At 40.0% G+C, this 16,310-nt stretch overlaps 2 protein-coding genes across 4 annotated transcripts in view; both read right to left on the bottom strand.

The window, feature by feature from the left end:
* LOC115217584 (dynein regulatory complex subunit 7-like) overlaps positions 1-16,310 on the bottom strand; it is a 45,191-nt gene that overhangs the window by 27,297 nt on the left and 1,584 nt on the right. For all 3 annotated transcript variants that reach the window (XM_036507279.1, XM_036507281.1, XM_029787336.2), the window contains 5 exons: positions 14,572-14,740; positions 13,176-13,301; positions 12,198-12,392; positions 1,453-1,611; positions 635-853 (listed from right to left, as the gene is read on the bottom strand). In XM_036507279.1, the coding sequence (XP_036363172.1) occupies positions 635-853; positions 1,453-1,611; positions 12,198-12,392; positions 13,176-13,301; positions 14,572-14,740 (868 nt within the window). The remainder of the gene's footprint in view (positions 1-634; positions 854-1,452; positions 1,612-12,197; positions 12,393-13,175; positions 13,302-14,571; positions 14,741-16,310) is intronic.
* Positions 8,208-10,103, bottom strand: LOC115217249 (required for meiotic nuclear division protein 1 homolog). The gene has a single exon (XM_029786890.2). It carries the CDS (start codon positions 9,996-9,998, stop codon positions 8,844-8,846), a length of 1,155 nt encoding a protein of 384 aa, XP_029642750.2. The 5' UTR covers positions 9,999-10,103; the 3' UTR covers positions 8,208-8,843.

Raw genomic sequence — 16,310 nt, forward strand, 5'->3', positions numbered from 1 at the left:
AAATGTACGCTAAGTAATCACATCAATGTTATTATACTGCATTCATTAAAATTATTAACACATTCAATTAGTCTAATTTTTTATATTTTCAGTGTCATTAATTATAATGATACATTTATCATAACTACTTGCAGTATTGCCCGGCGTTGCTCGGGTTTGTTTCGACCTTTTAGAATTGAAATTGTTGAAAAGTAAAAATTTTGCATTATGTAGCTTGTTATTCTGTTTAAGTGAACATTTTTCTGGTTGAAATACACCGAAAAATGGCGACACAGCAGTAAAAAAATAAGGATTTTCATAGAAAAAAAAAGCACCTTTTTGATGTAAATAAATTTTGGTGTTAACATGGTTCGATTTGAATTTTTTCTTCTACGGAAGCAAGAGCAAGCCTTCTTCTATCATACTCTCAATTTTTGTCAACTTGCGCTGCAGGGTCTCGGAGGAGATAGTGTTAGTTGAAGGCTACCAAACCTGCCACACACAGACAACTTCAGCTTTATAGAGAGAGAAATAATAATGCATTTATCGTAACTTCTTTTTTGCTAAAAATAAATGTGTATTGTACGTGTTTTGTTTTTTCATAACTATAGACCTACTTTCGCCCCCCCCCTTCCTGTATATATATAATACTAACCGAAATTCCATTTGAGCAGTCTTGCATATTAACCCAGTAATTCTGGTGATTCCACACCGATTCTATGCCAAGGTAGCTGTCTGTCTTTAGGGGTTCCGCCTCTCCTGTGAAGGGTTCAATGAAGAAACTCTCGCCCACTTCTCGTATCCCTGCCAACACCAACACCCAGCTGTGAACGCGCATCCCTCGCATCAAGTCAACGGCTGGCTCTTCAAGTTTCTGTCAAAAACAACAACAACAACTATAGTAGTAGTAGTAGTAGTAGTAGTAGTAGTAGTAGTAGTAGTAGTGATGGTTTGGGAAAAGTGAGAAACACAAACAAGTAAACAAGATATATCGCAGCAACATACGACAAGTCAGAACATATGACATGCTCTAGAGCATCGTATATCGCTAAGCAACGTATTATATCAGTTATACATTATCACTATACGACGTCACAACATTATATGCTAGATAAATAGCTAGATAAATAGCTAGATATATAGATAGATAGATAGATACATACATACATACATACACGTATATAAACAAATGTCTGTATGTGTGTCTCGTATAACGTGTACACTGTATGGTGTCGTCGAAACAAACTATGACGTTACAACAATATGCAGTGTGTCACAGGTACGACATAACAGTATAAGATAAATGTCACATCAATTTGCGTGACAGAAACTTTATTTTGCATTTTCTGAAGAAAGACAATTGTCCGAAACGTCATTTTCCCTCGTCACTCATAGCATATCAGCTCATTTTCATTATATTTATCAATCAACTCTTGTAGAATATACTTTGGGATGAATGAGAGTGAAACTTACAGCAATCCGAGCGTTTTCTTCGGCAACAATTCTTTCCTCGTTTTCCTTCTTCTCTTTCACGGCTCGAGACAATTGTTTGGCTTCAAATTTGCTGGTCAAATCCTTCGGCGGTCGTACAGCATACTTCTTTATCGCGTTTTCTGGCACTGGATGCTCAACCTGGTCGGAATTAATAGAATCAATTACCAGACGTGCATGATGGCATAAAGAAAACAATTGGTATCGTATTGGACATGACTGGCATACACGATATCACAGGCCAAATAGACACAGCATCAAGAGGTAGGTTAGATAAATACACTACATCACGGATACAAGACATCGAATCAGATACAGCAAATATGTATGATATTAGATAAGATGTATTAAACATGAATGTTTGTACAGCAGGGACATCAAACGTCCGTTATTGTATTTACGATACCAGATACACATCTATATCTGTCACAGCAGATATATATACACATAACATTATATCTACCAAACCACACACACACACATATATATCACACTCACACACATATATATCACACCAGACATGTGCATTAAGTGTATGTATACATATGCCTATATGTAAATATGCATATATGTGTATATATATATATATATATATATATATATATATATATATATATATATATATATATATATATATATATATTTATATATATACATTGTAGATAGGCCATTTACTGTGATATTCGTTCTAGGATAACCCTTATGGAGACGCTTAACACAGCACATGCATAGAGGTCAACCATTTAATATCTGTCGTTTTAATCAGGTTGAAATTAGACGTACACAACAGATTCGTTCTCTCGGAGGCAACTGCTTACAGACAGCTTAACGGATTCCGTTTTTATATGCGGGAGACGCTCGCAAAAAGCGATTCGTTTTCAAAAAAGTGTGCAAGGAATTTGCCATGTCGAATGAGTTTTGTGGGTTACACAGATGAATCCCAGTCGAATGGGTTCCCATTTGATGGTAGATTATACGTGAGGGGCCGGTGAGAAAAACAGAATCCCAACATAAACACAAATGGAATCGACGGCATTGTCACTTCTGGAGAGCCTTCTTGACTCAACAACTGAAAGAAGCCCGTCGTGTGTGTGTGTGTGTGTGTGTGTGTGAGTGCCTGTCTGTCTATTTGTCTGTGTGCGTGCGCATGTGTTTGAGTTTGCTTTCCTTCACCACCGGTGTTGGTGTATTTATGTCCATGTAATTTAGCGATTCGGCAAAATCGACCGATAGAGTAAGTACCAGGTATAACAAAATAAAAACTTGGGTCGATTAGTTCGGCTAAAAGTTCTTCAAGTCGGTGCCCCAGCATGGCCACAGTTCAATGACTGAAACCAAGTGAAAGAACAAAGGAATTTCTCGGTGCCGGTGTCTCTTTCGGTGCATAACTCCATTCTCCACGAATGTCACAGACACTGAAAGAAACGGCATTCGGTATTTTGGCTTGGGAAAAGATCGCGTTCATCTTAAAGCACATTAAAGTACTAGGCTTTAAAACAAAATAAGTCTTCGGGTCGATTCTTCAACTAAAACCCTTCAAGGCGGTGCCCCAGCATGGCCGTGTGTGTGTGTGTGCCATTCGAGGTCGCTCTTGATTTTACCGTGTCACCCAACTCCCTACTTCCACAACAGACCCAAAAGCGCCGCCAGGGATGAACAATCCCACCCCTCACTCCTTTCAGTTTCTGTCTACCAAATCCAACCACGGGGCTTTAGCCGAGTCCAGGGCCATAATAAAAGCCACTTGCTCGAGGTGTCACGCAATGGGATTGAACTCACACCCATGTGATTGGGAAGCAAACTTCTCATTGCACAGCCACGCCTTCACGAGAGATTAAATATTTTAATACAATGCAAAGAACAGGGGATGGAGCGCATAAAATAGTCGCAGCTGAAAGATTCGTGGCAAAAAGAGATACAATGGACGCCATATTTCCTCTTGGTTTCCTTTCTTTTTTTATTTGTTTTTTTTTTCTTTTTCGTGATACACTTCTTGGCTTTTGACTTTTATTTTAAGCACCAGAAATCAGCTGAAAAAAAAAGGCTTGAAACGGGGCAATTGAAGAGAGGACACTTTGCAGCCTTAATAATCAGCCACAGATGAAGGCTGTTCCCTCTGTCGCTTTATGACTAAGTAAACCATCCAACCCGTCTTTACTGATAGCGCTGTCTGCGTGACAACCACATGAACCAACACGGTCGACAGATCAGCTGGAAATAGCAGCTAAAGTCCATTAAAATATACCTTACTGTGTTAAAAAAATGAATAGACACATTTAACATGCTGTAAAAATAAAAATAAAGACGATGGTCACGGATGGAGTTCGATAAGGGCTGACCTGAAGCTAAGTAATAACAATGGTTTCTAGTATAGGCACAATTCCTGGAAATATGGGGGACGGGGACTAATCAATGACATCGATCCTCATGTTTCAACTGGTACTTGTTTTATCGACCGCGAAAAGACGAAAGATAAAGTGGATCGTAACAGAATTTGAACTCAGAACATAAAGACGGACGAAATAGCGCTAGTTACTTGGTCCGGTGTGTTAACGATTCTCCCAACTTGCCGCCTTTAGGGAATAATAGACGTTTCCAACACCCAGCTTTCTCGAGCGATCCACCCACGACTGCCCAGACGACGACGTAAAAGCTTTGGCATTCCTGAATGATACAAGGGAAATAACTTTATTCGAAGAGTTGTTTCCCTTTACTGAAATTCCAATTCCGTCCAAACGATTGAATCAGTTTAGCCCCAGGTCAACACCGATGGAGACAGATTTGTAAGGAAGCACTCCACCAATGACAGTCCAACCACATTTTTATCCAATACGATCTTATTCTCAAGCCATTCGTGTTGGTGTGAAGGAAGCTTTAAAGCAAAAGAGGGCGCTCGAGATGGCGTAGAACAATGAAGGACGAACGATTCAGTCGTGGGATGTGGGAAATGGGGGGGGAGGGCAATATTTTGGCCAGGTTATCAGGGTTCAGAAGCTCTGCCCACGTATACTAAGGGAATTGAGTGGACGAAGATGAAGTGATGCCTTGAAACACTGGAGAAGGAAGATCTTGGTGGAGGGCATGGCTGTATCACAAGACTACAATTGGTGCAGTGGAATTCATTAGAGGGAGATTTGACTGTTATGTCTAACAAATCGAACGACCTTTTACATTCTCTTCCATTGGTGCGATGGGTAACTGGGAAGATCATAAGGAACTCAAAGGTTTTCGGTAGAATCAAACTCGGAATCTTGGGGTTAGTAATCCGTGCTCTTAACCACTATGCCATATGCCCGTGGGCAGTTTGGGGGGAGGAGATGAATCGATTACATTGAAACCCAGTGCAAAACTGGTATTTACTATATCGAACCCAAAAGGACGAAAGGCAAAGCCGACCTCTGTGGAATTTGAACTCAGAAGGTAAGGACAGACAAAATATTGCTAAGCATTTTGTCTGACATGCTAACAATTCTGCCAGCTCACCACCATCAATAATAATAATAATAATAAATGCCCTGATGCAGTCCCAGGCAGCGGCTCTCATGGCTTCTGATCTTAACTGATTGGAAGTGTTATCATGTACATTGGTATAAAAGATGGGCTACAGCAAATATTCTGCTCAATACCACAGATTTGCTTGTCAGTTGTTTGACCATAACCAGTTGAGTATGTCCCTTGGCGGCTGACGATATGTACATCTCTGACCACAAACAGAATTAGTGGAGGAGCATCATAGCCATGTGTTGAGAGGAATTCTTGGAGGGTTGAATAATTTACTATCAGTGTTTTCTTTATCATTCTTAAACAACCCTTATTCAGGGATATTTTAAGCAGGATGGACAACTCAGCCTGGAGAAAATTCTGAGCTCAACCTGCAAGGTTATGCATCATTTATCTTGATGGAGATCTCCACGTTGCACACACGATTGTGATGCGTGTGCCTGGTGTACCTTTATCAGACAGTCGGTTATATTAAGCTTTGTATATTTGTACCCGTGTCACTACGGTAGTATGTGCTGCTCTCTTAACAATAAAGCAGCCAGTGGCACGTAAAAAGCACCCACTACACTCACGGAGTGGTTGGCGTTAGGAAGGGCATCCAGCCATAGAAACATTGCCAGATCAGACTGGGCCTGGTGCAGCCTTCTGGCTTCCCAGACCCCAGTTGAACCGTCCAACCCATGCTAGCATGGAAAGCAGACGCTAAACGATGATGATGAGACTGTCCTTTCTCTTTCAAAAGAATTTTTTACAACTCAAATCTATTTTCAATCAGCTGCAGGCCACTAAAAATTTTTTAAAATCCTAACTTTTTTTTTCTCAATTACAAACTTTGGCAATTTTTCATTATAAGTCTCAGACTTATCTTCATTAATTTCTGTGAAAAATTTTTATCCAATCAGAAAACAAGATTTGAAAGCATGTGTTGTCTTTAGTGTAAACATTCCTGTGTACGTGTGTGCATGCTTGTTCTGTTTGACGTGTCAAAGTGGAAGCTAATGGGTGCACATCTGTGTGTGTGTGTGTGTGCATGGGGTCTATACAATGCATTTTATCAAATGCATGAAAACCATGTTTGAAATAGTAAATTAAACACTATAATACCGTCCAATACATTCTATGAAATTCATAAAGACATGTTGTATTGTTGCCAACATATCTAATAGATATGTAGAAATAGAAAACACCTGAGGTGCCATGCATGTTACAATATTTCCTCTTCACATGATTCCACAACCCCTCCACCATATTTAGCAGAGCAGTATATGCCTGCAAGCAATCTGTTAGTTTCTGGCAGCACATGTTAATTAATTATTGGTAACAATGTGATGGTGCTTCTGTCTGGGACAGGAACTAAACCACATTTTAAAGTGCCATGCTCTACCATTCCAAGTATTCAAATTTTGAAACTGAAATAAAATCTTACTCAAAATTAATCATAAAGAAAATTGAAAATAATGAAACTGAAATGTTATTCCAAAGTGAACCATTCTGAAAGATGTTTTAGAATGTTCCAAAAACATTCATCTCCAGTTTCCCCATATTTTCCCCTCCAAACACAATCCAATCCTATTCCTGTCTATTTCCATCATACTTTTGAATCGGATGTTTTGCATTTTCCCCAAGTAACATTCCGCTGAATTGGTAGACACGATACTTATTGGATCCACCAAGATCTTCTTTTTAGGATTCACTTTGAAATGGGAACACCGTGGTTCGACATTATTGTCAGTCATTCCATTGTATCCACTCCAACAATTGGAATGGATAGTCGTTCCTGGTTTTATATACTTTCTGATGAGGGGGAGCAAAGTTCCGGAGGAACGACCATTCACAAACACCAAAAACCCTTTTACTTTCTCTGTGCCATCCTGCAAGAACCCACCCCTCCTCTGGTATTCTGTGCCTCTATTATACTTTCTTTTGCACAACATCAAAAAAAATCAAATGGAAATTGTAGTTGTGATACCTGTGCCAGTGGTACGTAAAAAGCACCATCTGAATGTGGCCAATGCCAGCGCTGCATTGACTGGCACCTGTGCTAGTGGCACATAAAAAGCACCCACTACACTCACGGAGTGGTTGGCGTTAGGAAGGGCATCAAGCTGTAGAAACCCTGCCAGATTTGACTGGAGCCTGCTGCAGCCTCCTGGCTTCCCAGACCCCGGTTGAACCATCCAACCCATGCTAGCATGGAAAACGGACGTTAAACAATGATGCTGATGATCAAAGATTTGTCTTATTTCAACAAGGTGCCCAACTCCTCCACCTTTGTAGGGTTACATAACAAGATGGGGACCTGCTGGGTCTCCTATGTATAGATGCCATTGTGGCACTGTTGCATCTGAATGACCGGCCATATCAGATGAGATGTTTATGGAGTCAGAAGAATAAAGTCTTAGAGTCTCAACTCAGAATTTTCCAGAAATGAAGATTTTTTTTTTTTAATGGAGACTTTTTCAGTTTTGTGTGTATAGCATCAAAAGAAAAAAAAAAATCTTTCCTCGTCTTTTATCAGACTCATTTCCTTATTGCAAAATCAACACTTTTTTTTTTTCTCCTTTAGAAATAAATATACAGCATCAAAACTGGGGGTGGGTTTTTTTTCTTTTTGCAGGTGCTACTGACTTGCACGGGTGCATGCACCCCTGACTAGTGTGCAGGTGCACACGTCGGGACCACCCTTAAGTAGAACCGAATTGTTTTAGAATTCCGATTTATTTTCAATAAGTTGCAGGCCATATGGTTGTATTGTCCCCTCTATGTTCGCCCCTTGTGGGTAATAAAAAAATCAATTACAAATAGAAACTTCATTCCAACATTACTCTTTTACAGATCCTTGTCCATTAGTTGTGGCCCAAGCTGGAGCAACTTTATTGTTTGAATATGTCTAAAATAGGTTAATGGAATTTAGTCAATGGGGTTGAAGGCTTTATTTCTTGTTCACAGAAAAGAAAACTAGGAAGATGGCCCTTAGGACAGAGAGCAAGTAAACCAGCAGGACAAATGTATTGAAGAGTGGATGACCCCAGCAGGGGTCAAGGTGTCTGTAATAATAGCACATAAGAGGGAGCTGGTGACGCATGGAAAGCAACCATTATACAAATACATATATACATACACGTGTGTGTATATATGTATATATACACACACGTACAAATATACATATACTCATATGAATACAAATAAACATTTATATACATACAATAATAGATACCAAATATAAAAACACACACACAAAGTGTATATTATATACATAGAATATTAACACAAAAATTTTTGATGTTTTGATATGTTGTCTACAGATACATTTAATAAAATATACCAAAACCAGAAAGTTTCCACAGAACTTGTGGTCCCACAAGGGCATTTAAATGTTACTTGGGCTAGAACTGGTTTTCAACGTGTTCGTATTCTTTATAACAAAAAAAAAAGTGGTGGGAGCGGAGTATCAGTCAATTTCAGGACGAACCAACAAAGCGTTATACTAAAGTCGTTCGACATGCTAAAGATAGCAGCTGTAACTCCCTTAAATCATACACTAACGCTACAAATAAAGGATACAGCAGAGTATTTCCTGATTGAATAAGAAGCCAGAGGGCCTCTGGCCATAAATGATGAACAGAAACACACGATCGATTAATGAAAGACTTAAGGTTCCAGTAAAAGAGAAGAAAATAAAAGAGGAAATATTTGAAATGGGAATGATTGGTTAAAAAAAGAAAGGAAAATCACAGAATATTTTGTCGTGTGTGTGTGTGTGGTTGCTCAAAATAAAACTAGAAATCTATTTTGCAAAACTCTGTGAGAGGGATTAAATAAAAAATGGTTTGATGAAATATTCTAATCCCCAGCTGGTCATTGCCGATGATTCAGTGGCTGTAATACTTCTCCGCGTAATGAATGCATTCAAACATCACCTCGACCAGAATGAGGATGATGATCATCCATTCGAGGCGGGTGTGGTGTTTGTCGTTGAGGTGGCTGGACAACAGTTCGGTCAACTCGCAGCAATGCTTGAGTTTTTCGTTAATGACTTTGGTTCGACGGTTGATGCTAAGATAGTTAGACATCTTCTGATAGAGGGGCTCCAGATTCTCGCGGTCCCAATAAAAGTCGGGGGTGTCCAACAAGTCCGAACTCAAATTAATTAAATGTCTTAATGTGAACAGTTCCCCGGTCATTCGCAGAATCTGGTCCCGGGACACACGAATGCGCTTACCCAGGCGAACATCTTCGATGACTGGCTCAATAGTATCGACGAATCGAACTAAAGAATCTTCCCAAATGGCTAACTTCACGGACAGGGAGAGGGCATTCGAAAAAGCATATTTCACGAGGGAATCGAACTGGTCAGCCACGTTGATATGGATCACATCTTTCTCAAGACAAGTCCTACGGTCAGCACTGTAGTCGTATTTCAGACACTCATTCTCGGTCAAATACAAAGACGAAGCGTAAGGGGAAGCGGAGTATTTCTCAATAAAATGCAGGACTTCATTTCTTTCGGTCACAGACATATTCCAAAAGACAATGGCACCTTCACGGAAGAGGAAGATCTCGCGTTCTTTGTCGTCGATCTTGTAAATGGCTTTCAGGTGAAGGCCATCGGTCACATCTATCGGTAAAGCCACCACTTCATACAAAGCCTGTTTCACGAAGGCCTTCGACAGTTCCTCCAGTCTGATATCCTCCGATATCGCATAAGCCACGACATCCAGTTTATCGACATCAACCACTTCGACGGGTTTCTTTCGGGGAGTCATTTTACTCGTGAGGGGAGACACGGGTTTGCTCCTCGCAGCCGCCGCCGCCCATACATTCGTTCGGTGATGAAAAGCTGATACAAAATTCTTATTAAGCCAACCAAACTTAAATAAATGTTCTTTCACAAAGTTCGCGGGTTGAAGAGCTTTCCTTGTAAAGTCGGTTGGGCCACGGACGGAATGGTGCAGTGGTTTCTTACTGGGGGCTAAAAACGATCGACTCCTTAATAACTGCAAAGGTCCCCTGCTGAAATGATTCATGATGTTCTCTGTGCAAAATCCTTCCTCAAACTCTGCTTGGGTCCAACATGTGTTATATGGTGGCTGACATTGTTAGCTGTTCGGCAGTGAATCACGAACTCGGCTCTGATTGGAGGAAATAAATATTTTGACCTTGCCATTTATACTTCTGAAGGCAAGTTGAATAAATTCAAAAGATTTTAATTAAAAAAATTATTTTATCGTAATATTTCTATAGAAATTAATCTATCATGATATATTTATAAATGTTCTTATTAACATTATAAGGCACAAAAAGAAAATGACTCTCCCCAGACACAACAGAATAAATTAACTCGTTCGATAGAAAGAAGAAACGAGACTGAAAGCGTCCTTAGCAACAGCCTCCATCGTCGGTCACCAGACTCCACTGGGTCCTGTCATTTAACGGTGATGACGATGAGGATTTTAGACACGGAATGTCGACTTCTTCGGACACGGATTCGTACAAAATGTGGTCTGGACATAAACAATAGTAAATCGTTTACAACAATTTTCTTTATTTATTGTAGAATCGACCCAAGATGGATTGAAAGGCTACGATAAGAAAATCGAACTAAGTGGCACAGGTTTATTGAGGAGCTTTGTTTTAAAAAGTTTCTCGAATTCAGTTGTCAGCGAATTCGTACAAAGAAAATAAACACAATTCAATTACAACAAAGTTTTGAGATGAATGTGCTGCACATGCAGTGGTGTGTGTGCAGGGGAGGGGTGCGCGCACATGTGTGTATGTATGTATGTGTGTGTGTATGTATGTTTGTATGTATGTGTGTGTGTATGTATGTATGTATGTATGTGTGTATGTATAAACACGTGTTTGTGTATGCATGAGACGTAGGAATGTGTTATACTGTGGGACACCCATATATTGTGTAAAAAACGGTTTTACTGAAGAAAAGTCTCTTCTCCCAAAAAAACTGAAATTTGAACAGCAAATCACGACAAGACCACGCAAAACAGGTGAGGGCCAGGTGGGGGCCAGGTGAGCCGAAACAAACGGTTTGTTAACTTCCATCTATGCATTTCATGTGGATTGCAAATTTCCATGTTTATATAGAAAATATTTCTTATAGTTTTTGCTAAAAAAACATAACCCCATGGATTGACAGAAGGAAAACCACACACACACACACACACACACACACACACACACACACAGAGTGTTTTCCTGTTTAAATTAAAACTGAATGTGAGAGTTTCTCTTGCAACCCAAGTTTCACACCAGCATAATCTCAGTGGAACTCGAGGTGAGACACAAACTCTCACATTCAATTTTAATAATAATAAAACCATATCCTCTTCAACATGTATTGAGTACTTCTTTCTCATTTGTCCAACATTAAACAATGAACGTGTGTGTGTGTGTGTATATATATATATATATATATATATATATATATATATATATATATATATATATATATATATATACATATATATGTATATATGCATAGAAGTGGCTGTGTGGTAAGTATATTGCTTATGAACCACATGGTTCTGGGTTCATTCCCACTGTGTGGCACCATGGGCAAGTGTCTTCTACTATAGCCTCGGGCCGACCAAACCCTTGTGAGTGGATTTGGTAGATGGAAACTGAAAGAAGCCCATCGTATATATATATATATGTGTGTATATATATATATATATATGTCTGTGTTTGTCCCCCCAACATCGCTTGACAACTGATGCTGGTGTGTATAAGTCCCTGTAACTTAGTGATAGAATAAGTACTAGGCTTACAAAGAATAAGTCCTGGGGTCGATTTGCTCAACTAAAGGCGGTGCTCCAGCATGGCCACAGTCAAATGACTGAAACAAGTAAAAGACTATATATATATACACACACACACACACATGCACCTATATGTAAATAAATGTATATACGTAAATTTTTGCTTTTGGTAAATAGATAAAACATTTCATTGTTTTATGCAAAGTTTGGAATGGATTCCTCCTATTTTACTCATTGACACAATTTGGTTAACAAACTGGGCTACCCCAGGGTATACGTATGGGGTAGAAATAGTGAGGTGTGTGGTAGGGTAGTGTTATATTTATATAGCTGGTATACATTATAGAACCCAGTCATAGAAGCAGGACAATCGTGCTTGAAACGGTTTGATCTTTGGTCTGCTGGATCAGGACTGACCCAGGATTTTACTACAACAATAACAATACTTACCTCTGGCTCCGTCTCCAGGTAAGGGCAGATCTTGAGAGCCTCATCTGCTGAACAGATATGCAACGTCGCATAACCACTGACAATATAGGCATCAAAACCAGCCCCCAAAAGCAGCGAACACAGAAGGGTGCAGTATTCAAAACAAGTTCCTCTCTGGCGTCTCAGAACTGTTGTCGGAGACAAAAGGGTTGCTGGCTGTAAAAATAAGCGTAGATAGTTGCCTGTATATAATGTAATTTACAAACACACTGTCCTTAATCCATAACACAACTCTACAGCCATATACATAGGATCAACCAAAAATGCTAAGCAACAATATGGCGCTCACCTCTCCATTCTTTTAGATACGATAAACATAGTAAAAACCTACAACACTCACCAACCACATACATCATCTCAAAAATACAAATACACCCAATACTCTATCATAGTCCATACTGGACTCAGGGTTTCCCTACCAGGGTCAATGTTCAGCCTGCAAATTATGCCTGAATGAGGCACTTCACATATTAAAGCACAACTCTCCACCACTGCTAAATAAGCATAATTATTATGTTTACATATTTGGTCAGAATTCCCCTGTTCTACATGGAGTCGTATGATTTAGTGGTCAGGGTGTTGTCCTTAGGATTGTAAGATTGCAATTTTAATTTCTTGACCAATGTGTCCTCGAGCAAAACACTTCATTTCACATTGCTCCAGTTCACTCAGCTGCAAAAGTGAGTAATCCTACAGTTGACTAGCTTCCCATCCAGAATACACATCTCACAGAATCTGGGAGACTGACTCCTGAAGGACCTGTGATCATTTTTTAAAAAATTTCACTACCAGTTGTAACACTGACTATTATATGCGGCAACAATGGATTCGTTTCTGCCTCTAATTAGAACCTATAATGCTGGAAACAATGTTTTTAATTGCTGCAGTTGTTTAGAGAAATAAATTGAGAAGCAAGGATTTTGAGAGTAAGGACCTTACCAGTTCATATGAAGGGTAGAGCATCTCTGGCTGGAGATAATCACTCACAAACAGCGAAATGGTGTGCCACTGGTAGAGTTCAGGGTAAGGAAACAGAGTCGGTCGAATGGTTGTACACACCAGTTTCTGTTAAAGACAAAACATTGTAAGTGGACACTGGGTTATGTATTTATTTTTGAGGGGTCATTTTTATTGGGTTAGTTCAAGAGAAGGAGCAGTTTGGGGTTTTATGGCCTTCCTTGGTCCTCTGAGATTGGTCTGATTGATGCTGTTAACATTTTTATTGAAATGTTGCAAATGATGGCTATAGGGAGGAAACATGCACAGGGAGGGAATTGTAAAGGGCAGGCTCTGTGGGGAGGAACGATTGTGTGCAGCGGTTAGTGCAGGGGTGACTATGAGGAGAGTAGGGCGCGGTCTGAGACCAGGAAATTCCAAGAAGCAGAGGCCATTGTAGTTGCAGTAGAACATGGAAAGGGAGAAGCCACAGCGCATGTGTCAGCCGTCGAAAGTTGGAGTGTCTGTGACTAATTTGTTGCTGTTTAGCCCTAGTTCAACACTAATCCAGTACACCTCATGGAAGATGCTCCAGCTGTGACCATCCTCTCTTTTATTCAAATACAGGATATCTGGGACCACATTATCTTCCTAGTTATTGTGGTTGTTGTTGTTGGTCTTTAGCCCCAGGTCAGCCTTGATCCAGGAGACATCAAAGATATTTCACTTGTGGAGATCCTGTCTTTTATTCAGGCACAACGTATTTAGGACTACACGATTTAATGTCTCCTTCCCTTTACACAATGAGAATATATGATTTGAATGAGATTTGGTTGCTATTTCTAGCAAGTGGAGTAATTCATAGAAGTGCTGAACTGAGTTATTTTCCCTTGATATTTTCTCATCCCCTCCCCTCCCAGAGACCCGTCCCTTCTTAAGGCATTTATTAGAATAAAGGACACAAGTTGCCCAAAGGCCCAGTCTTCAGTATAGACACTGAGGTACCAACATCTCCAGAAATGGAGTGGTCAAGTGGACACAGTAGTTGTTCATCAACACAAAGATAGTGAGATCAAACCCACTGCTAGTCGATACTTTATTTTCCTTCATTTCACCCAGCAAAGGGTAGAATAATGACTTTCAAATACAGGGACCCCAATACATTCCAAGATATCCAACTCCATTCCATTCATTTTACCAATTCCTCTCCACCACCACAAAAAGAAAAATGACAAAGTAAACCTCTGTGGGGACTGAACTCAGAACAACAAGGTACATAATGAAATCCCCCCACTGCATCCTGTCCACTGACCTACCCTCTGTCCTACTCTGTTCAGCCTCTGGGAGACTACAATAAATAAGGCAAAAATGCAAGGCAATGAAATCTGTTGGAACTTACTTTCACCCTGCACTCATTCTTTGGGAAGAGCAACAATGGTTTCCGATCACGATATAAGTAGATGTATTGGCGCCGGAAATTGTCTGCATATTCCAAGACCTTCTTTTCTTTGTCTTCATTCTGTTGATAACTGAGAGGAAATTCGATTCTCGAGAGATCTTCCAGTTCTCTACAAAAAGGGAAAATAAAATTGATTGTACAACATGTGGCTATCAATTAGACAATAACATGTAGACAAGATGGCTGAAGGGTTAAGTAGAGAGGTTTGTAACCATGTGGCCTCATGTGTGATCGCAATGTGTGTGCAGCACACATGGGATTAAGTGTTACATCTGACACCTGGTCATAGTAATTGACCTTAAATAACATTCACAAAGACTCTCTGGCTGCTGTTCAGCCCCAGACCAGCCATGGTTCAGTAGACCTATAACCAATGGCTTTCCATCCATGACCATCCCATCTCTTTTGAGGTTATGGACAACTACATTATTTAATGTTTCCTTCCTCATGTAAGACAGTAAGGTGTGATTTGAAGGTGATTTAGCTGCTACCTCTAGCAGACCAAGCATTATGTAGAGGCTCCCATGTTGGCTCAAAAGCTTTCCTTTTCATTGTTGTCAAAGGACCATGTAAAGCAGGGATGGGAGACCTTCTCAGGGCCAGGGGTGAACCCTAATCATACAAGAACAAGAAGAAAAACATAAAGGAAATCAAATCAGACTTCAACATTGATTTTTGTTCTTCTTTTATCTTTTTCTTGATTCCTTGGACTTCTAAGACCATTTACTGTTAAGACCATGTGCTACAAGTGACCAAAATCCCAAGATTCCACCTGAAGGGGGGACACTGGTCTGTTGTTGGGCTCAAGGCCGACAATTTTGAAGGTGGATGGGTGGGCGGTGACAAGTCAATTACACTGACCCAAGAACTGACCCCCCAAAGAGAGGAAACACAAAGCTGACGTTGGCAGGGTTTGAACTCAGAAGAAATGCCACTGTTTTGTCCAACAACTGCTAACAATTACCAAAGGTGCAGGAATGGCTGTGTGGTAAGTAGCTTGCTTACCAATCGCATGGTTCCGGGTTCAGTCCCACTACGTGGCACCTTGGGCAAGTGTCTTCTGATATATCCTTGGGCTGACCAAAGCCTTGTAAGTGGATTTGGTAGTTGGAAACTGAAAGAAGCCCATCGTATATATATATGTATATATGTGTGTGTGTGTGTGTGTGCGTGTGTCTGTATTTGTCCCCCCATCATTGCTTGACAACCAATGTTGGTTTGTTTACGCCCCCATAACTTGGTAGTTCAGCAAAAGATACCAATAGAATAAGTATTAGGCTTACAAAGAATAAGTCCTGGGGTCAATTTGTTTGACTTAAGGCAGTGCCCCAGCATGGCCGCAGTCAAATGACTGAAACAAGTAAAAGAGAATAAAAAAAGAAAAATTCTGCCAGCTTGCAGCCTTTATACATTGATAAGCAAAACTAACTCATATGAAATTATCATTTCTGTCTTAAGGATTATCAAAAGGATTATCTTTTTAGTTTTCACAGAATTTACTAGAAACATTTATAAGCAGAAAGTTTCAAATTTCAAAACGGCTGAAGACCTTCGACCTCCATCGAAGAACTTTCAATCTGGTGTTTTTCATATCAGAATTGTATTCTTCTCGTTGTTCCTCCACTGGACAGGGGGGGGGTGAGCTGGCAGAGTCGTTAGATTAACGCTCAAAGTGTCTC

Source organism: Octopus sinensis, linkage group LG11 (genome assembly GCF_006345805.1).
Source record: "Octopus sinensis linkage group LG11, ASM634580v1, whole genome shotgun sequence".
Taxonomy (NCBI): domain Eukaryota; kingdom Metazoa; phylum Mollusca; class Cephalopoda; order Octopoda; family Octopodidae; genus Octopus; species Octopus sinensis.